This window comes from Homalodisca vitripennis, chromosome 3, assembly GCF_021130785.1.
Source record: "Homalodisca vitripennis isolate AUS2020 chromosome 3, UT_GWSS_2.1, whole genome shotgun sequence".
NCBI lineage: Eukaryota > Metazoa > Arthropoda > Insecta > Hemiptera > Cicadellidae > Homalodisca > Homalodisca vitripennis.
The window spans coordinates 79,477,079-79,501,273 of NC_060209.1; the positions used below are offsets into that span (position 1 = coordinate 79,477,079).

The 24,195-nt window shown below is 33.3% G+C and overlaps 1 protein-coding gene across 1 annotated transcript in view; it reads left to right on the forward strand.

Moving 5' to 3' along the window:
* Nucleotides 1-1,227: 1,227 nt before the first annotated feature.
* The window catches only part of LOC124358253, a 50,009-nt gene continuing 27,041 nt past the window's right edge, over nt 1,228-24,195 (forward strand). Inside the window, exons 1-3 of the mRNA XM_046810546.1 lie at nt 1,228-1,595; nt 8,877-9,004; nt 16,861-17,063. Coding sequence (XP_046666502.1) covers nt 8,908-9,004; nt 16,861-17,063 — 300 coding nt within the window. The 5' untranslated portion in view covers nt 1,228-1,595; nt 8,877-8,907. The remainder of the gene's footprint in view (nt 1,596-8,876; nt 9,005-16,860; nt 17,064-24,195) is intronic.

Genomic DNA, 24,195 nt, shown 5'->3' on the forward strand with positions numbered 1-24,195 from the left:
ATTACATACCGGTATACGTAAAGCAACTAAATACTGAACGTAATCCAGAAAAGTGTTTATATTATTAGTGTAATAATAAACCTGACTGACTAATTGAATACTATGCAACAGACTAAAATTTCAGTACTGTCGATATGTTTACTGGTATGGGTGAGTAGGCAAACAAATTTAGAGAGTAAATAAAGGCAGGTCTTAGAAGATTAAATGCCATCGGTGTTTTATTCTAATACAATAGCAATAAATAAACAGATTAGTGAATTTTATTTTTTTTAACTGTATAATAAACGTAGCACATCGTTTTTCTAATCAGCCTAATATTTTATTAAAAGTATTAAAAAATAATAAATATTAATATAAAAATATGTATTAAAATTTATATTAAATACAAATAAATATTAAAAGTTATGTCCAGTTTTAAGACATATTTGTCTTATATCAATTTTGTGGTCTTTGACATAATCAATTACAACCTTCAATTGTTTTCAAGCATAGGCATTTCTTTGCATATCTCTGTTAAGTTTAATAGTAATTTAAAATTATAACTTTAAAATACAGTTCATTTATTGTTATATTAACAAACTATAAAAACAGACGCTTATTTGAAGGAACCTCAGGCATTTTGTGAATGAATTACGTTCCAAATTAAAATACCGTAGCCTAATATAACGTGCACTGAACGTACCTTGATGTACCAAGATGTTGGGCACATAACTTTATGATGGCATATCTTAATATATGAAAAATACACTAGTTTTTATAATTTCACTCTATGGAGAAAAATTTTGAAGCAGAATAATTTTAGGATATCATCAGGTCAGAAAAGTGTTTGAAGATAAGGATACGAATTCTTACTATATGTACATAAATGGTGATTAAAGGAATTATACGTATTTTTACTTATTAAAAATGTTAATTGCCTTGACATAAAATGTATTAAAAACATTATAATGTATTAAAAAGATTATATTCCTCATACAATATAGTTTCCTTAAGGCATAAATTAACAAAAATGCAGGTAACTCCCTAAAGTTGTTTTCCCTCGGCGCTTATAATAAGGACATGATTACAAAACTACCTATCAATTTTACTTTAACGGCTTTTATGCACCTTGGAGTGATAAAAATGTTTTCACTTTTTCTCTATATAGAGAATTCTTTAAATGTTCTAACCAATTTTCAACCAACTTGGTAGAAGAGCGAGTATCCTAGAGAGCCGAGTGGTTGTTTCTATAGAATCGAACATGCATTTCCTGAAATGCGTAGATCGGCGTGCCAAGTCCCGTTAATCGGCAGTGTCACTAAAAATACAATAATAGAGCCGTGGTTGCCTCACAGTCGAGTGTGTGGCGGCAGCGTTGCCCTCTAGTTGCCGGAGCCGGCCGGCTGTAGTAGGTGGTGCAGTGTCGTGTGTAGCTGTAGTATAGTGGAGTATACTACTCTCACAGTGTAGTAGTAGCCAGGGGCAACGATCTCGCGGTATCACTAGGTTAATGGGTTAATGCTCAATATCGGCAGTTCAATTACTTCTCACTACAAGTACTATTGGTCGAGTTGCATAAACATAGCTACAATGTTGATTACACGAGCTGTGCGCCGGTATGTATACAATTTATAGAGCAAACTTAAGAAATGTTTAAGTAGTTTTAAAGATATTTGAGGAAAATTTTGTTTTTTGTGTTAAATTATCAGTCAGTGATTTAAAAGACTTTTAAAACGATTATCATTTAACTTTAACCAATTTAAAAAGTCAATCTTGTTGTGCCTTTTCAAAGGTTGTGCTTTTTCGGGAGTATATACAAGAAAGGGTCTAATTCCGAAATCTTAGGGTATTTTTATTTCACTTAATATATTTCAAAAACTTTTATAATATCGAGACTACATGGTGTAATACTAATAGATTATTTTATTATATTGTAGTGTAGAGTAGTTAACCGTAAAAATCGTATCAAGCAGATAACAAAAATCTTGATAAACTTAAATATATTTTGATAAGTTTTGTTTTAAATTTAAAATCGTCGAATGCCATGTTAATTAATAATTCAATGAACTTAAGAACTTATTTAGTACGTAGAAGTTACTTCTATTTTAATGTCACTACTTTTAAGTAACGGAATTAAGAAATGAAAAAAACATTAAAATGGTTACTAGTCGATTAGTGATTAAGACATTATCCCAGATATGGGATGTAGCAGATAATACAGTTTCTGTTTTCCTGAATATAAACTATGTGTTTTATGAATTTTTACACTTAAATGTAAGTTGATCAAATAACAAAATAACAACAATAACACTTTTGTTCGATCAGTACTGTATTAATATTATTGACAAACTCGATATTGTATGGAAATGTTCAGCCTTTATTACTTTCAATTTATTAGTCAAGTTAGTTAAACATATCTATCTAACTCAGTGTGATGAAGAATTAATCTTATGCATACTTGAGCAAGATAAGATAAATTGGCACTACATAAAAAATTAGGAAACTTAATTGAAATTCAGTAAATTGGAAATGTTTTCAACCGAAGTCTGTGTAAAGTGTTCCTTTTCCTGAAATAACAAAAGTAATTCAATTTATTTCATATACAGTATAATATCAATCTTTGTCACGAACTTTACCAGATATATATTAAATAGAATACACAGATATACATTTGTTGTAAGACCACTTCATTACATTTTCTTCATCCAACAGAGTTTCTTACATTGTTTAGAACATCTTTAGTACCTACGTGAATAACCAGAGTCAGTTGTTGAAATAAATGAAAATGTATGAACTTTTCTTGTAACCAAACCATATTTAACACTTAATAAACTGAAAGGAACGCACCCAACAGAAGATAACTTCAAAGCATTCCTCAAGAGCCCTGATAGATACACGCACTTGTATAAGTTGTTGCATCAGCTCTCCGAGTAGGCTGGGAGCACAAGCACCGCCAACCTCAACCAGGTTTGCCGCAGATGGTCGCTTATCAGTCTGATAACGCTAGCGGAACATGGAAAATTCTTACACTTCACTATTACAGCTGCACAAACAGTACAGTAAGCTAACGATTAATACTGACATCGCGAACAACGTAGGTTTAAGGATGTTCGATCATTAAAGACCCATCACAAGTTGCTTATCATGTCTTCAAAGTATGTGTCTTATATAGCCATAGGATACTTCGTTTTACCACTATCCGGCAAACAGTGGTGAAACAGTGGGAAATAGAACTATAGGATATGTCGGGTAGGTGGATATAAGAAAATCAAATAAATAATGAAGTTCGGTTCTGCATTACCAGTAACGTTTGAAAAACACTTCATTGGCTAGTAGGAGTAATGTGTAAGCCATGGTGGCTTTTACAAGCGACAGGAACTGCCAGACTAAGGCCTTTCACTAGCATGGTGACTCCCAAATTACAAGTTTGTTTTTTTAAAGTCCCCTACCAACTATAGTGCCATTTTCCTCCGAAATCTCTGATTCCATTTGGAATCTTAACTCGCTAAAGAAATACCTAAAACAGCAAACCAAACCAGAAGTTTTCCTTAATGAAGCAATTCTCATTGAGCATTCAAATCCATCTCGGAGGAGTTGGGCATAAGCCAAGAGTGTGAATGGGTAATGTAATTCCTAGTCAACCAGACATTTATCTGCAACTGATACAACAACTTCCTCTCATGTGATCAGTATTACTCACCGGAGCAGGTGGAAACCAGCAGTATCCTACTAGGAAAAGACTAGGCTATGTAGCAGCACTGCTGACGGACAAATTATACTAAACTGTAGGCAATAACCTATCCAGACAGCCCCACCACCATGAGAACCTCAGCATTGTTGGATGTTCTCCAGGAAAACTATCTACCAGCCATTACCAGTTTGTTCATTCTTGACTAATGTGAGGGAAGGAAAAAGAGATGTGGACCATACGAAGCATTGTCAGAACAAACGGTGCAGTTTCTTTTTTATACGGAACATTAACCACTAATCCTTGAACCAAATAATATATTAAAACCAGAATATACTAAGATGACAACTACCTAAAGGCGTTCTTTGGTAGGATCCAAGATGGCGTTTTGTGGATCGGTTGTGCAGTCGGTTAAGGTCTTTTTTGTTAGTCCAAACCAAAGCGCAAAAAATGTTGTATATTTTCTAATACTTAATTGAAAACCATCCTTTCCTGAAAATTGGAAAAAATTTGAAAAGTTTGATAGTTACAGAAAAAAAACGCTGCGGAATAACGGCTGACAATGAAAGCGTGAGATTTGATATGAAATATCACTAAGGTAAAAAGCCTTTGTATAAACTAAACAATGGCGCACCCAGAAATCTTCTTTTGGGGGTTCCAGAAAATCGAGGCGTCGAGGTTATGGAAATCCTTCCAGATCAGTAGGGAGCTCTGGGGCCCTCCCCCGGAAAATATTTTGAAATATTAGATCCTAGAATCGTTATCGTTTGAAGTAATAAAAAGTGGGGAAAGATCAGGTCAGAGGAGTGTATAAATTTACATTCAAAGCACTTCACCACCAATCACCAGGAAGTTTATACAGGGATAATTAAAATCTTCTGCAACAAATAAAGCTTATATTAAATGGATTTGGCATAATTTGTATAATCTATTAAGCAAAATGTAATTATAACATTAACAGAGTTTTGAACAAAATGGTCAATTTTAAATCACAAATCAAAAAATTATTGATGCCTGGGTCAAAATGTATAGCTATCCAAATTTAAAAGTGAACTTTAAACTAACTAACAGGTATACAATAACGGAAGATATATTAAAACTTAGATTGCTTACTTCTGCGTTTCTGAATATAAAACTACTAACAATAACTTCAAGTTTTTATATCGATAACAACAAAACTCAAATAACAACAAATAAACTTATCATCCGATTAATACGAGATGTTTATACACTGTATGTAGAAGTCTGCTGTAATTGAATATGTATTTTTAGAATAGTGTGGAAATAAAATTGTTATTAAGTCACCATCGTAACTTTTGTTCTTGACCGGAACCGGATGGTCCCCGTAAATCGACGTTGGTCACATGATAAAGCTCTTAGTCAATTGTCTTGAGCGTGTAATTTTGTAAACCACTATTTAAAACGTTTAATTATTAACACAGATTGAATTGAACAGGTTTTGTTAATTTACCAAAACCAGCAACGACTCGTTTTAAAAAACACTCAAATCGCCAGACTTCCCAGGTCGGTGTTGCCTCGTAGTGACAAGAAATAACAAAAAACTAACACATTACAGAACAGCTCTGATCTCGTCAACTCACTCGAATCAAACAAAAAATGCCTATATTAGTAGAGCGTAGTACAAGCAGCTTTTCAGAAGAACTCCTGTCATGTAAAACTAATGGTAATTAATTCACTTAAAGTATATAAAAATACTAACCTAATTGTCAATTGCCAACATTCATCTTACCTTGACGTCAAATGTTGCCTCCTGAAGTGGTTTTAGATTACAAGGGAGGGAGTTGTACAACTTGGGAGCAAAGTAGAAAAGCCTCTCCTCCCTATCTCGAGTCTTACTCGAGGGAAGTGAAACTGATTGTCCTGTCGGGTTCTTCGATCAGCATATTAGTCACGATACATGAGCCAAGTACCGCAGTATCGCAGTTCCTGAAGAGACAGAACGCGGTGGATTAGGTAGCAGGTATGCAGTCTGCATGCGGTTTCCATAGGCAACAATCCTACAGACCTTCGATGGGCAGATAAATTGTCGTATGTATATAAATTATAAATAAAAAGGCCAACCATGTTCTGAACTTAAATTCTGTCAATATCTACTCTCGAAATGTTGTTACCGTGTGCAGGATAACAATAAAAGGACACGGATAAAACAAATGATTGTCAGGTGGATCTTTGCTATCTCTGGCAAAACCAACTTGTGCCTGTACATCCCTCTTAGCCTCCCAGTACACGCATAGGTGACGTGGTCAGAAAATCTGAGTTCACTGTCGAGTATAACACCCAACGATTTCACAGCGCCGGAAACCTCTAGTGCTTGGACTCCATGCACATGCACGTTGTGCTCCTCTATTCTCTGTCTAATCTAAGTGAGTGCTATGTGAAGAACTGTGCATTTATCAGCATTAAGCTTGAGACCATGCTTAACTGACCACATGTTGATGCTCTCGAAATCCTAGTTTGCAATGGCCAACTCAGTTGAACTGGGTTCGTATGTCAAATGAAGCTAGCAGTCGATTCATTCATGTACAGTCGGTTAGGTCTGCTGTGTACAGTGTAAAAAGTATAGAATACAGACAACTTCTCTGCGGCACCCCTCCTGAGTTTGGAAGAGGAGCGCCCAGTTTTGTAACTTGAAACCTTGATTCCAGATAAGAATGAAAGCAGCCAACTGTACCGCCACAAAAGCCAAAGTATTTCAGTTTTACAAGAAGCAAACCGTGACTGATTGAGTCGAAGACTTAGGAGTAATTTAGCATGATAACTGAGCTGCTCCTGCCCATATCCCTCGCCTCAAAAAGGTCAGGAATCATATTCACCAATGCAGTGCAGGTACTTTGGTATTTTCTAAAACCTGACTGTATTCTATAAAGCAGACTTTCAGTCTGAAAGTGTACTTCCATTTGGCGAATAACTATTTTCTCTAAAATATTTGACGTGGCTGGTAAAATAGAAATTGGTCTCAGTTGGAAGGGCTTTGTTTCTTCGGCAAGGGGAGAACTATACTTATCTTCCAGTTTTGAGCGAATTCCTCAGTCATTAACGATTCATTTAAAAGGTATGTAATAGCTGTGGTGGCAAATAGACTAACTGTTCTAATCATGTCAATGCTCACATCATCGTAACTACATATTTTTTCATTCGCTGCCGTTATTACCTCCTTCTCTGTAACATTCTTAAATATGAAACCATCTGAAAGGCCAGGGGTTCTTTATTATCATAAAATTGCATCAGTGCGGTGTCGGCTTCATAAACTGCTCCCATGTTAACAAAATATTCATTCAATTCACTGACCTTGATTTCTCATGGTAGCTGGCCAACTTTTTTGTCTATAATATCTCCTTATCTGAGACACCTCCAAAATTCTTTATTTGTTTCAGAATTTGATAACATTTTACTAAAGAACTCTTCCTTCCATATCATGGTGGAAGGAAGCTATTCCGCAACTGTTTATATTCTGACTAGTAAACTGTAGAGATATATGTTCCCAAAATTGCCTTCTCAGTTTGTTCAATGACGTTAATCCTTCATTTAGCTAGGGAGCTTTCTTATTTGTTACTCTTTTTGTTCGACTTTTTACTCATTGCTGTGACAACATCACGTCCGGACTAAGATGCTTTGTATTGGGTACTCGTCTGTCCAAGAACATAGCTAAGAAATATTTTTGGGGGTTCAGACAACTGATATTTTCCCGTAGTGGACAGAGAGTAAGGCCCCATTTTGTTCCTTAAAAGGTTCTTAACCCATTTCTTTGTTGAGAACGATTTTTCAGCAGTGCATGTCAGTAATACTGAATTATTAAACAAATAATAATAGTTTACTAAAATAGTAATAGAAAAAATTGAAAATTTGGAGGGTCCGAACCCGTTGTACTCCCTCGCTGGCTACGTCCTTGAGTCTCTACCTACCGAAAGAACTAGTTACCACATACCGAACGTGCCTGGTACAGGTTACTGTTTCAGGTATTTTACTATGTAGATACTTTACACGTTTGACGCCGTTCCTGCTACAAAGTACTCAGATTTGTTTAGCATTAACAGTTTGAATTCATTGTATGATTCTAAAACAGTAAAAGTACAATTTGTCCTCGGTTACTGGAAGCACTGGGCACAGTTAGAAGTCACATAATATAACTAGAACTAACCTCACTTTCGTAGATTATATGTGACAGTAAAATTCAAGTATTTAGCGCTTTGAACAAAATTGAATTATTATACTTGCATTGCAGATAATTTTGTAAATGAAAATAATTATAAAGTTTGAATTTATTATTTAATTATGATTGAATTCAAATTTTCCATCTTAAATGTTATTTTTGGTCAAAATATACTACGGGAAAATCGAGTTTTTAAAATTAAATGCTCTTTGGGAAAACAGGTCCCGTTCGTCTCTCTCCACCAGTGCTCCCCTGAAACAAAATTATTTTCCTTCAGGTACAATTTCTTTAAAATTATTTTCTTAAGTCATAATTTACATAAAATCATATAATTCCTTTAGCCATAATTCATATACAACAGTAAAACATTTATTTTCTTATAATCAGCCATTTTCCCTTCAGCCGGGTTACAACACAGACCACAATGACATTTTACTTTTCAATAATTCATCATGGAATAAACTGAAAATAATATTCTATTCTTATTTTTTCTTTAAAGAAGGTATCTTATTACACCTCCGCCTCTTTGGGTGAATGACATGCCTAAAAATAATAATAACCCACTTTAAATTAGAGCACCATCTTCTGAAATTGTAATTCACTCTGGTGCCACTGCCATCAGAGGATTATATTTGTTTTCATTATTTCAATTTCTGTATAAATAGAGAATATTTATTTCTGTTTGTGTATATACTTTATCTTAGACATTCAAATCCATATAGTAAACTTGTGAAACCTTGATAAAATCGCAGCCTTGTACCTTGATATTTTTGGTAATCTTAATCTTGCTCAGTGATAACGTAAAAGGTTATCATGTTGCACAGTTTATCTGTAGAGAAGCTGTGTTTATAAACTGAACTTATCGACGCACCGGCACCACCGCACCGTGACCGAGTGCGTCAAAGCTTGGAGTGGGCAGGGCTCTTGTTGGCCGAGATGACAGCGACCTGCTCATTCATCACCTTCTGAGTGGTCGTTATCAGCGCTGATCTGGCGCACTCTAATTTATCACCTGAAATTCAGTGACTATTTGTACAGATGCTGATCTGCGGAGCGGACACATCTCGATATGGCTGCAGTCAGACATCGGATGATCGGAGTTCTCAGCAAGCTCAGCACTTACAGCAGCACGTATGTCGGCTTCAGCACTCTCACTCGCAGACGTGGTGAGTATTTCAACTTAGTACCGTAACTGTTTTGGACAGTTTCAAATTAATACATCCAACTTCATTTCACTTGCTATTAGTATATCATATTTGTCATTAAAACATTAGATTATACCAGTTCCAATTAATGATCTTTGTCAATTTGAAGAGATTTACAGATCTAAGTTGCACGCAGATGCAATTCACAAGGAGCAATTTAGATAAAAAAAAAAAAAAAAACATATTCTTACAGTAGGCCTATGACTAAGACAGTAAAATATGAATTCATTTCACGTGTCGCCCTTTTATGAAAGTTATCACATCATAGCGTAACTCTTTTTCCACAGAAGGATTTGCCTAAATGAAACTTATTTTCAGAAACAGACTTTTGAAATAAATGGACTATGGATTCTTTAAACTTCCTTCCAGTTTTAGGAACTAGCTTGACTACTTATGGTGAAGAACAATACTCGTCCGACTCATAAAATTTAAATGGAATGGTTTGGTTAAAACAAATAATTAATTACTAAACCAATCTGCGAACATCAAGAGATATGAAATGAAATAAAAGTGTCTTTATTTGATTGAGGCCGAGTTTGGGCTGTTCAGTCCTCTCTACCAATCATCAATATGACGTATGTATTAAACATTTTTGTTTGAAAACTGGAGGTTTTGAAGGGTTTTAGGTTTAAGCGTGTGATTTGATGGCAGGAAGAAAACTTGATTATAAACTTTTAAAGTACCGAAGTAGACAAAGTAGTTGAAGTTTTATCCGGCTGGTGTACCTCACCTGAAAACCTCCACAGATATAGAAGGGGGCCCAGGCTCATTTTAAGAATTTTAATACATGTTTTAATTAAATGGATCCCAATAACATAATTATAAAAATACCTTAATTTATTTTACATATATACTTTGAATAACCTCACTTTATTTCGTGGCTTTTTGTGCTCTAAAGAATGTTTCCATTTTCCCCAAATGCAATTGTTTTCTCGTGGGAGACCTTTAATAATGAATGGGTTCTAGCCACACGTACAACATTGAATGGCAACACTTTTTACACAGCTGTCTTAAAGGAGGTTTTCCAGAAATTTTTACATACGTATGCACAGGTAGAGGTATATATCTATATTTAGTTTGGCAACATTGAAAAGAAAGCAATTTGCTGGTAAAAATGTGTCATCGTAAAAATAATTATTTTTTTACACAAACATATCTCATTAAGGTTTATAAGGCTTTAACAATATTAAACAAAACTGAATAATGATCTCCGTGAGACTGAAGTGTACTTAAAAGTGTGCACAAACTAATTATAGAAACATTAAAAAGTATAACTCATATGTATTTGTAGAGTTTTTAAGTAAGTTTTGAGTTTAACAGGACGAGAACAATCACTTTAAAAACATAAATAATCTAATATCTGTAATCTGATTATAAGAAAACACTAATTGCATGGAAAACGGTTATTTTAAACTAAAATTCCACTAACAATAACTGCCGAGAAAAATAATGCAATATTTACAAAGAAAATTTAGTTCTTTATCTCTATATTCATTTGACGAGTTTTATAATTCTGGGTTGAATTGAGATTTTTATTCAACAATAATATATCAGTTTTTGTTTTGTGTTTATGTATTTATTTGGATTGTTTTGTGTATTTATTTAAATTATTGTTGCTAACTTATTGTTGATTACTGAAATATGTTATTATTGTTATTGCTATAGTTACATAGTTTAAACCTGTTTCTTTTTAATAATTTGTATTATTTATAACTATTTCTGTATTTTTGTAAATTAATCTGTGTTATGGATAAAGCTACAATTATTGAGGCATTTGTGATTAGATTGACTACAGGATTAACATATTTTATCACATTATAACTTTTTAGTTTATAAGTATATTAGTTAAGTTATTTTTCACGCTATTCGATCTATACAAAATTTACATTCAATAAATAAAGAGATTTTCAATTTAATTCAATTCTATTCAAATGAACAACTGAATTCTTAATCAATGGACAATAGGAAGGTAACATCATATTAGGTTGGTATTGTTAGTTGAACTTAGATCACACTGACAGTAGTATTTTTTCAATATAAACCTATTCAAATCAAACTAAACACAATTAAAAAACTCTATTACGAAATTATCGAATACAGAGAAATACATATAAGTTGCAACACATGCCCAAATACATCTCATCACCAAAATTAAATAATATTATAAGCTTGCAATAAGACTTTGCAAAGACCAGTGAATCATTGAAAGCCACTGTTTGGTAACAAGTCTCATGTGTTTTGGCAGGTGACACACTCCAATGTTATCGCACTAAGGTAACCCTAGGTTAACAGTGGAGTGCTTGGACCTTGTTCCCTCAGGCATCTCACGTGATTTCCTCTCAGCGATTATTTCAAGACAATGTTGTTAAATTTTATTTAATACTGTTAGTCTCCTGATTACTGATTAAATGTTGTCGAGCGAAGCGAGCTATAATCACTTACTCGAGGACCACTTGTACTTGCTTAAGATAAGATTATTTCCTGACCAAGATAGTGGATTTAGTATAATTTCCAAGTTGTTTATGTTTTGGTATTGTATTTTTTTTCTAGTGGAAGTAAACAAACGTGTAAATTGCAATATGTACTTTAATTTAAGTATTATTTTTAAGCGGCCCAGACATGGGGTAAATAAAGGAAAAACTGTTGGTACAATCTTTATTCAACAGTTTTCATTGTTAGGATTTCAAAATTACACTTTTGTTTTTATATATAGTCTGAATACACATTTGCTTTTAACAATCTTTCCTGAGTTTAGTTAGGTTTGACTCTATAGTTTATCACTGAAAAACAGTGATACCAGAAAAACTAATCGACTTTGCGCTTTTTAAATGAATTTGGCCACAATCGCTGATCGCACAAAGTCGCAATTGCGCAATTAAAGCCATCTGTCGGATTTCGTGCCCAAGACAGGTGTAGTTGGTGGCACTGAACAATGAATTTGTCCCAATTGGCTGCCACGTTTAGCCAGCTGACATTCACGTTTTGGACAAAGCACACAACGCTGGGGTTAGAACATGGCAAAGGACAAAATACTTCACCAGATATTATCAGTAGATCACGGTTATTCTGATACCGGTTATTCTGAGCATTAAAGTCCTTACCTGTTATCTGATATTTTTAAATGTCCAAATTTGAAGCTACCTGAAGTTAAAAGAAACATTTGAATTCCAACAGGTAAAAATGTATGGTTATTGGCTTTTTGAAAGTTGTATCTAGCAGTACTGAATCAAGAAAATATTTTAACATCTAGCCTTAGTTTCTGGTCTGGTTGAAACGGCGATAGTTACTTTTCTTAGACAGTAAATATTCTAAACCTTTGCTGAAAAATGTAAATGATGAATATAAATTTGTGTATGCTGAAATTCACAATTAATTTAACCCTGTCGAAAAGCAATGACTCATAATAATGACAAAAGTGAATGAAAAGCAGTAAAAACAATTATAAAATAATTAAATAATTAATAAATTAAATAATTATTTTAATTAGTTGCTAGGAACAATATTTTACGAATTAAAAAATAAGAAAATTTTAGTTCCTTTACCGTATTGTTATTAAAAAGTCGTTGCAAGATTGTGTTCATATATTGTACCTACCTAAGATTCTTTATAACTAATAAGGGAGACAGCACCTTCAGTTGTTCTGCTGCTAGTTCTGCTTTTCTTCTTTGCGCAAATACTTCAGCATGCGTACTGCGGGCGGCCAAGAAAAATAGTAAATTCTTAAACTAGTCCTGTATAGGATGTTTTAACAATTTTCCTGTTTTAAACGATGAAATTTTTTTTACGAACTCAGACAGTGGAGTTCGAAAATGCTCAAGAACTTTAGTGAATACTGGTATATACGGATCCACTTATTTTAAATAGGTTGTAATATGGTTATGCAGATTGATCACCGTAACCATGTGTACCAACTTTAACCTTATACTATAATATGATTTAAAGTATTCCATATTAGCTGTATAGTAACAAAACTGCGACAAACTGGGAAAGTGAAATTCGGATAGTCCTAGATCCTGAAGGATTGGCTTCTTTGAAGAATACATTAGGCAAATAATTGATCGACGGATATCACCGATAACGGCTAGAGCCATGTATATCCATGTTAGATACATAATGCCTCACGTGTAAAACAGTTATGTACATCGGCATGTCATAGTTGTGATTAGATAAGGCTATCAACAGCTTACTCAATATAACTGCAGAGGTGTTCTCTATTTTAGTTGGTGAGTTGCACCATTGTGCAGCACTATTGGGTAAAACAAGCACTACGGTACATGATACCAATAAACATTTCGGTAGATAATACCAAACCTAAACTTCCTCCAAAGCAGCTAACTGTCAAAGAGGTGTTGATTTTGAGTTTAGCTACACATGAGAGTACGGTACTCATTTTAAAACAAAACTAACCTAGTAGTGTAACATACTAAAAATCCTAAACCCTAGGGTGTCGGAAAAGGGATTGAAGTGGGTTCAAAGGTCTCTTTTTTGGTTTTTGGTGTATACCTCAGTAGGGATTAGCCTTACATAAGATTTGTACGTACACAAAATTAAACCTGATTAAATGTTCTCTTATTCCAATAGTTTTATGTCTGTTATTGTTAAAAACGTGCAAACTCTCCTAAATTTGGTAATTTTCGGTAAACCCCGTCTGACAACATATTGTTAGCCAAACATCTGTCTCCAGTCTTTATTCCACATAACATTGAAAAAAAGAAATGTTGCGTACAATTAAATTTAATTAAAACATGTGATTTTGTAATTTAATTGAAAGTTGGGCAGTTTTAAGGATCTTTTTTAGAATAAGCGATATAAGTAGGAATCAGCACTTCCAAAAACACTAAAATTATCTTCTGTTCACTCAACTTCTTGTACTTATCAGTACTATCGAACTTAAAATTATGTCATGATTGCAGGAGGATGGTGATCTATTGTGGAGTAGGGGTGGGGTGGGGTATTATGAAAAAGTATTTCGAAGTGTTTTCTATTTCGATTTAGTAAATCAATGTTTAACAATAAAACATATATGTGTGTGGTTACAAATTCAAATGTAAATGCGTGATAACATTGCTTGGAAGTGCTCATGTCCGGTGTAATCTCTGCCTTCGTCGACATAGAATTGTGAGTAGGAGGCCCTGGTTCTTAACCGTCTGGGATGGTTCCTACAAAAATCACTCATTCCAATAAAAAAAATCATTAAAACTCAATAATTTTCAACTAAATTCATATAAAATGAAACAAAAACAAAAATTTATGTTGTGAAATAAATTTAACTCTCTATAACAGTTCGTTAATTTACGAGAACTTGTCTGTCATTGACGCCAACAGGTAGCAAAGAAAAGAACAAAAGACGCAAAAATTTAAATTAGCTTCAATTTTATATACGTGTTAATTTTCTGTGGGACCAACCCCTACTGAGGTATAGATAAAATACCAAAAAAAAGGATCTTTGAAACCAGCTCCCTCCCTCTTCCGCCACCCCTAGTGTTGTACCAGTTACCCCGTACAACGTCCCATAAGTGGGGGGTTTTCCGCTTATTGACTTTCCTTCTAGAATTATTCGTTGACTGGGCTATCACGTTCTATACATTTCAAACAGATCAGTATAATCAATAAAAAACAATATACGCAATGTTTACATCAGCTTTTGTTCACACCGGCTAGTATACTATTTAAACATTTTATTAATAAAACCACTGGAGTGATGCAAAGTTTACTTTGAATATGTGATTAAAGTTCAGACTATTTATTCGCTAATTCGTTCATTTCTTGTAAAGATTTCTGTATAGGCCTAGTAGGAATTAAAAAAAGAAATCCTAACAAGAAAATAATACATACTGTACATATAGTATAAAACCAAACGACAACAGCATTACTGTACGATAAAAACAATAATTAAACTATTGTGAGTTTAGCTCCAGTTCACTGGAATCTAATGCTATTGTTACAGACTTCACTCCTGGAATCTGGAGCCATGTTCGTCTGAAGAGATGGAAAAAAATTGACGACAAAGAAGCTCAAAACCATTAATTTACATTGTTTAGACAATCGGAAACACCTTGATTACAAAATATAGTGTAATCTAGGTGGATTGGCATTCTCATTGTGCTCAATTGAGTGCACCACGATGTTACTGACACGACATCGTAGATACGGTGGGAACGGCTGATTTAATATGAATGAGTTTAGCTCCAGTTCACCTTACTCTTAACGCAGCGTCTGGAATCTGATGCTGTTAGAACTGGAGCTAACTCAACATTCATATTAAATCAGCCCTTGGCTACGTTGTGTGTAATAAACTATCTGGTCGTTCACACTATCTGTAATGATTCATACAAAGGATATACGAACACGTTACGGTCAGACCGGAAGGTAGGTAGATGACATTGCGCGTAGCGTGCGCGTCCCACACACGTGACTAATCACACCTGTCGGACTGCTGACAACAGACTGGTGGGTGACGACTGCACTGCGCGTTATCACTCCTGTCGGTGCTGCTCCAAATTCTTTTAATGGAATGCTTTTAATTACAAATACGTCCGTTTTTTGTGTCTTTTTTTAATTAGTATCCCAAAAATTTTACAATTTTCAACGTGCCAAGATTAGGCAGATGTTTCAACTCCAAACGCGGCAGTTTGCCCCCCCCCCTGCTTCTGTGACCCTTTCGCCCACATACCTACGCCACTGTGCAATTCCGACCATTACTTGCATTATATTTACATGTTCACACATTCTTAGGAACAGCTTATCTTTAATTATCCAAGAATACTATGCACTTTTTTTAAGTATGAGTTTAAGTATCAGAGTAGCCTATTACACCCTTTATTTTTAGGTAATAGTTTGTATCGTAGAGTTAACATAAAAATTATTCAAGAATAATAGGCACTGCTTATTCTATGAGTTGGATTTTACTAATGCTGTAATTCAAAGTAATTCAAAAATATGTAGGCTATTTTTGAGTTTAAACGTATTTGAACCCAAACTTATAAAACATTTTCGGATAAAATTAACACACAGTAATGCTAAACTAAACAAACATAATATTGAAATTCATATAATACGTGGGACAATTTATATTTATACTTTTTTGAAACATTTTTTAAATACAAACTGTATGTAGTCCAATACAAATCAAACAAATGTGTGGCAATTTTTTCTGCTCTTTAAACAATTTCACGCTATAAGCTATTACATTGGAATGTATGGGATATATACACTTCCAATATTTAGAATACGGGTCTATGTAGAGTTATAAAATAATAAATTGTTAATCTTTCATATATGGTGTTATAAGGGTTAAAGTAAAACCAGTGGCGTAGCAAAGGGGGGCTGCAGGGGAGGGCCGCACCGGGTGTCACCTTTTTCGGGGTGACACCCACCCGGTCTCTCAACTTTAAAACAATGTACAAACAAACAAAAAATAAATCGCTATTACAAAAATTTATTTTTCGGGGATTCCTCAACTAGAACTAGCTCAGCTCTGTATAATTCGGGGATTCCCGCTAAAGAGCCGAAGCTGTCGTGGGAGAGATTCCGCGTCCCATACTCGCGATCTTTGACATTTCAGTTGCAACATTTATAATTTGTTTCGTAAATTGTTTATATGACCGTTATCATATAAAATTTATTGATTTTTTAATTTCGATGGGGTGACACCACCAACTTCCGCACCGGGTGCCACCCAAGGTAGCTACACCACTGAATAAAACTAGACCTACTATCGATAAAGGAGGGTTTCTAGAACGTTTTACACATAACTGTAGGCTACACATTATTCTACTACTATGAACCTACCTGACCAATAATAACTGGTGTTTCAGAGGCAGTGTACAGTGTGTGCCACAAGTGTACTGTGCTGGCCGAAACATGCTCCAGTGTACGGCCAGAGGTAGGAGGGAAGCGTCACCTCCTCTCCAACAATGGCGGGGGTATGAGTCTCGTCAACAAGGTGAGTACAGTCTTTCCAGCATACAGTCTTGCATACAGAGTTTCGAGTAGTAACTATAGTAGGGGCCACGAAAGAGTACAGTTGGCACAACACGTCAAATTCAGCCGCGTTGTTCATGCCAAATGTTGTTCATGCTAATGGCGTAGAGTAGCGGGTACAACGGTTATCGCAAGATAAACCAGATCAAGCAACGTCAAGTGTGGCTGCTGCTTGGATGGGTGACCGCTGAGTGATCCTGTCCTTGCAAGCAGCCCGCCTGCCCGGCCATTGGTAGTGGTTCGGAAGTCACCTTTAAGCAGTTGGTCCCAGGTTGTGTTAGAGACGACTTCCTGGCCATAACTCGCCTGGTAAAATAAGACTACTTTACGTTACTTTACTTTGTCACTGTGTTGTACAGACCTCAAACTAACGTAGTTAATTAGTTAGCTCAGTCCTGATTGGATGCTTCAAGGTCACACGCCAAATAGGTTCTTCCCTGAACTGCACTCTTTGATGGTCCCTAGTGTAGTGAAAATCTCACCATATCATTTATTGAGTAAGAAATATAAGAAATTCATATTAATTTATGATCTTTTCTTGTTTAGTTTAGTTTCCATTGGATTATATGCCAACAAATCTTAAGCTGTTTCTACACTGTTATTTAACTGTAAACAGTGTCAAACATAAGTTTACGTTGTTTCCGACTACTAAGAATCAGGTTTACGGCATTATCAGTGCCGCTGTCCATAAAAATAACAGATACGCATCTGCCTGGTCGGGCTTGGAACTAGGCGCACTCACAGTTTCTCATTCCGATGAGTGCACGTGACCCTCATAGTACTTGTCATAAATGAACTTATTTATAGTATATAGTAGGCAGATCACGTGGGGCGGTCTCTTATGAGGAATAGTGAGTGCGTGAAATTCCAGTACTTCCAAGACTGCAAAAGTCTTGTAGACATTTCGTCTTTAACCTTCCCGTTATCTTAACGTTCTTTACGATTACAAAATTGGATCTTTATAGCGGCTCAATCAATGTATCACATCCTAAGTCGGCAGTGGGTTTAGTTTTTTTAACATCATTGTATTTAACGGTTCTCAAAAACATGTACATTTTCTGTGCCCATTTTAACTTTGGATGTTGAAATTCATGTTGTAATGATAAAAGAAGGTGGGAGTACGCCAGACCCCATGCCCCCATAAGAAGCCCAGCTGAATTTGTACGCATAAATTCGAGTCTGCATAGCTCATTTCATTCTTGAAAACACGCTGTGAACAGCTACAAAGACGATCAATCATACAGAAAAGAAATGTTTACATGCCCCGGCAAACGAAAGAGAAATGGTGCCAGCCGATTGAGTAATGACGCTTAGTCAAATCCTATTGATGGACCATCATATAAATCATTACTGTAAATGTAGAAATTGAGTTTTATGCAAAACCTAAAGTCTATGGATACTATCTTTCTCGAGTGACATGCACCATCATTGAACTCGATATTACCTTTACAGAAATGAAGTTTCATTCAAAAAATTCTAGTCCATAGGCCAAGATCGTTCACGAGATATCGTACAGACAGACAGGCGGAAGTGAAGTTATCCAACCTCTCGAGTGATAACGCTTCACTAACGCTCTGGCATTGGCAGGATAGTCCCATGATAGGCAATGAATTTTACGAGCTTTCTTATTCTTATATAATAGAACACAATCACCGAGATATAATAACATGAATAAACATGATTGAATTAAAGGTTAAAAATTAAATATGTTAAATTATTTTATCATAATAATAAACGCAAGAACATCCTAGGAAAAATTAAACACGGATTATTATGATTTCTTCGTGTGATGAACACGAGAAAAATAAATAAATTAAAACTAAAAAATTATGAAAAAAATATGGAATAATTGTAAAAACATACTTTAAATGACAATAATAATAACCTAATGAACTGAGTTATTACCGCCTATCCCATACTCCTGAGACCTATATCGACCATATGGACCTAAAGAGCATCCTAACTGAAAATCGAAATCTCTGAGATAAAGGAAGGAGTAAGTGAGGGTGGACACTCCAAGCCCGAGGTGCCAAGAAGCTGAAGTAGGGGAGGGTGTGCAAACACAGCTTTTAAACATAAAGGAATGAGTAGGGCCGCTCTTGTAACGATATTTCAAGCACCATCGTCCCTTACAGCACTACAAACACAGTACCCTATTCCTTCCTTAGTTATTCTGAGAAACTGTAATATATCTGCCGTTAATTTCCCGGCACTACTTTTCCTGGGTATTTAGGGGCGATGTTCGAATGCTTTTTGATGATCATTTATTATCCATAAAAATATACACGGTTGACTTTTGGTCATATGGAAGAGATGAATTTAGAGATTCTGGTGCAATCGCATTGATGTACGTCTTATTAATTGTTCTCTTTCGTGCTTTTCAAAGATCATTGATGATAATGATCAAAGTTCCCACGAACTATGAAAGAGCGGAAATTTCGTTTTGGTGGGGTATTTTGCCCCATGAAACCCTTAGAATGAAGAAAACTAGGGGGGAAAAAGAAACATTGGGAAAAGGAAACCCCATTAACCATTATAACATTTTTCAGCATTTTGATAGGGATTTCTGAGGGGGTTTTTGACTGGTTCTTGCAAACATAGAGTATCTTTCCCAAATTGTACCTTTCCAAAGATGTTCAAACCAAAACGTTTTTAAAGGTTCGTTGTGATTCGTTGTGCATTCCTTTGTAACAAGACAACTTTTGCTTAAACCCTTTTTTGGTTTACGCTCTTGATATTTTTTCCAAATCTTTTCCACTTTTTTGAATGGCCCCCATTAAATTTTCTTTTTGGAGTCTGGGATGGTTTTTAATCGACGTACAAATTATGTTGTACATTCCCAAAAAGTTAGTCAATTATGGGATCGGTTTTTAGAGCGTGGGAAAAAAATCCCCTGCCCCTGGGTAAATTACGGTTAGGGTTTTTCCAACTTATAAACCCGCGGCTTTGTGTTTCTTTTTTCACCAATTTTTTTTTTGGCCAAAACTATAACCAATATTTTTTTGTTTATTTAATTTGTTTTTTTTTTCGGAGGGTACGACATTAAATTAAATGCAATTTATTTTTGATTTTATGGATAACTAAAAACACCAAAAAAAACGTTGTGCCTTTAAATTTATATTAAGGTTTTTAAAAAATCTTAAAACGGGCCGTGAATATTTCTTATTTCCCCAAGTGGGTTTTTGGCATGGGAATAGTGTTTTTTTTCCACCTAGAGTCTTTTAAATTACCAAATATTTAAGTTTTTTAAATACTTTCTTCCTCGGGTATTTTATAAAAAAATTATTTTTTAAAAAATGTAAAACCATCTTTCCCCAAAAAAACCAAAACTTAATTTCCCAAAAAAAATTATTTGTTTTATTACTTTCAACAAATAAATGGTTTACAGTTAAAAACAGCAGTTGATAAGAGGAAAATTAATTCGTACCCCCAAAATTATGTACCTCAATTTTACTTGGCAAAATTAAAAAAATAGGCCGGGACATTTAAAATTTTTAATGGGTTTTTTAATATTCAAAATTTATTCATACCTAACGATTTAAAGGGTTTTAATTCTGGGGTTTTAAATGAAACATTTAGATAAAAAATAAAAAGTTTTTTTCCTTGTTCACCCTTTTAATTATGGATTATGAATTTTTGGGCAGCGTTTCTATTGTCCACTTTGGACATAGTACGTGTGAAAGGGAAAAAATTGATTTATACTTCTTTTTATGGTTTTGGACACCCTTTCAGATTTACAGGGTTGACAAAGACCCTATTTAGCCTCAGCATCACAGAAATTTTTCCAATTTTTCCCTCACGGTTTTAAAAACTGGCCAATTTCTTTTAGACAATAATTAAGGGGAATTGTAAACAGTTATGAAAACTTCCGAATTTAAGTATTTTAAAATCTCCGGTTTTGGAAACAGTATAACCAAAACAAATTAAATTATTTTTAATTTTTGTATCAAAATTAAAATACCTATTTACCTTTCCTAGTGCAATACATTTGTAATTTTTTAAATTTTTTTTGGGAATGTCCCTTCAAAATGGTGAAATAAAAAAATACAATGGGGGCTAGTTGGAATTTGGTTTTCTCAATTGAGGTAACAAAATTTTTCCTTGAACCACTTTTCGTTTAATAAAATTTCGTTTGTTTTATTTATAAAATATAAATAATATTTAAAACCCTAAAAACAAAAATTAAAACTCCCAAAAATAAACCCAAAAATTAATTAAAAAAATTGTTGTTTTTTTTAGTTCCCAAACATGGGTACAATTTAAAAGGCAAATTTGAAAAGGTGAAAACAAATTCCATACCACAATTCGGATTATAACAAAACTTTTGACTTTGGGGAAAATTAAAAAACGGCACTTTCCTACAACCGGCATCTAATATACAAACAAATTCATAAAAATAATATAAGGTTATTAAAAAGGCTTATAATTAAATTATTTAAGCAACTATTGAATAAAAATAAAAACATTTTAACCTATTTTAATTATGGATTTAAGGAAAAGTTAGAAAAACCAGTTAACCACTTTTTAATTAGAATACTTGGGGAAAAAGGTTTTAAATTAGTTTTACTTTTTGGGATGTTTTAAGGGAAAATTTTGGGTTTATCTCTTTTTTGAAGGATAGAAAAAGTTAATGAAAAACGTTCTCAAATTTTCCATTTGGGTTTAAGAGGGCTTGGGAAACAAATTTAAAAAATCCTTTAAATTTTGTGTTATAAAAGGTTCCAAAATTTAAATAGTTTTTAAAAAATTAAAAACACTATTTGATTATTCGAAAGATATTAATAATCTTTTTGCCTTAAAGAACTTCAGGGAGAGTTGAAGGGGTGTGAAAAAGGGGCCACTGGGGGGAATGTTTCAAATTTTAGGCTTTTTAAAATTTTGATTGAAACGGGCCGGAAAGGTAAAAAATCTATCCAAACGCTATTCATTTAACCAACCGGGTTTGGGGGTTTTAAAAAAAATTGGGCAACAAGTTTGGGGGAGGAAAATTTGTTTTGTTTTTTTTCAAATGGGATTTATAGTTAAATTTAAATAAATATTCTAAAATTTCTTTGAAAACTTTCCCTTTTAAATTAAGGTAATGCATGACGTTTTAAAAAATTTTCCCCAAATTTTTTTCAAATACTTTTATATTAAACCCCAATTTACTGCAAATTTATAGGGGGGCAAACAAATTTCCAATTCTCACGATCTGATTTAATGGCTGTTCTTTTGGGAAAAAAACCAAAATTTTGGCCTTAACCCAAAAGGCGATAAAAACAGTCAATTTGTTTTGAATAAATTTTTATAGGTTAAACCCAATCTAAAGTTATTAAAATAAAAAAATTCATATAAATTATAAAAAAACGTTAATAGTGTTAAAATGGGGCGTTTCACGGGAAAAAGTTTCCGGTTAAAAGGAACAATAATAAACGGGGATTGTTTCCCAACTTTTATTTTTAAAAAGGGAAGGGTCTTTTAAAAACCTTTTGGAATGGTAGTTTTTGAAAAATTTTTTCAGTTTAAAATTTTAGTTTGTGTTTAAAAAGGTTATACTGTTTCTTATCTTTTCCCCAAACATTTTTTTGTAAAAAAAGCTTGATAAAATTTTTTTATTTGTTTTTTATTTATTATTTTGATTTTTTTTGATTTTAGTAATGGAAATAGGTTTTGATATTTCTTGGTTTTTTTGAAATGGTGTAGTGATTAAGAAAAAGGGCAATGCACAATTTGTCAGATTTTGGGGCTATTTTAGTAAGTTATTTATTAAACCCCCGAACCATAACTATTTCTAAAGTTTTTTTCAAAAATTCCCCTGGGTTTAATTAAATTACAATGAACCAATGAAAAAGTTTAAATTTGTGGGGGGGAAATTATACACCCAATTAAAAATGTTGTAAATTTAATATTTTTAAAAATTTTCTTTTATTCCGTTGTTTTAAAAATGTTTTCATGCAAAATAATAAAGATATTCAATTTTGAATTTAAATACTTTTAAACCCTTTTTTAATTGTTTTTTTAAACAGGTACACAATTTTAAAAATTAAAATTTTATTTTGTGTTATTTTATCTTTTTTTAAAAATGGGAAATTTTATTTTAAAACCCTTTTGATTTTTTTGGGTTTTTAAAAATTTTATTTTTTACTAATGTTATTTTTTTAATGAAAATGTAAATAATTTGTTTAAAAAAGGTTTATTTTTGTAAAAATTAATTACTAATGAACAAGATAAATTTTTAAATTATAGCAAAGCTTTATTGCAGCCTGAAAAGGCGGGAACGTGAAACACCAATTTTGGTTTGATGGCCTATTTTTGCCTTTCGAGTTCATGACCTTTCAAACGTTCAAAGAAATTTGGTGCTGGGGGAAAAGTTTTTAAAACTAAAATTGCTGCTTAAAGGGTCTCAAAAAAGGTTTGTCACTCATTTTTTATTCATTTCTGAATTTTTTGGATGAGGTTTTTGTTTGGTTTGTCTAGTTATTTTTTAAGCACTGTCTTGGATGCCTTAAAACTTTAATTTTTGTGGACTAAAAGTTACACTTTTTTTCACTGTTTTTTGAAATCAGAAACTTTAAATTTAAATTTCAATTAATGGAATTTAAATTTTTTTTTTTTTTTTTGAATTCCTTTTTAAATTTTTATAAATTTTAAAATTTTTCAATTTTCTTGTTTGAAATTTTGGGTATGGAATTAAAGAAATTGGGGACCATTAACATAAATAGTATTTTTGGGTTTTCGTATTTAAAAAATTGTTTTTTTCATATAAAAATTTTTTCCAAAGGTTTTTTATATAATTTCAATCCAAAGATTAATTTAACAGTTTGTACCAATTTGAATGGTTAAGAAATATTATTTTAATAAATTAAATCATGTTTAAAGCCCAAATTTTTAACAAAAAGTTTTATTTTTGTAAACTTTTTCAATCTGCAAATTCATTATGAATTTCATTTGGAAATTTAAAATTTTTATTCTTTGTGAAAAATTAAATTTTAAAAGGTTTCTCTTAACAAAACCCTTTTTTTTTGAAATCCCCTTTTTATCAAAAACAAGTTTTTTTTTAAATCTTTTTTATTTTTGGTTCTCCTTTTTTCTTCCTTAATTTTCTATTTATTAAATGAAATTTTTTATTATATGGGCCCGGCAAGGAAGAGGGGGTTTTGTCGTTTTTTGAAATTTAATGGAAACAAAGT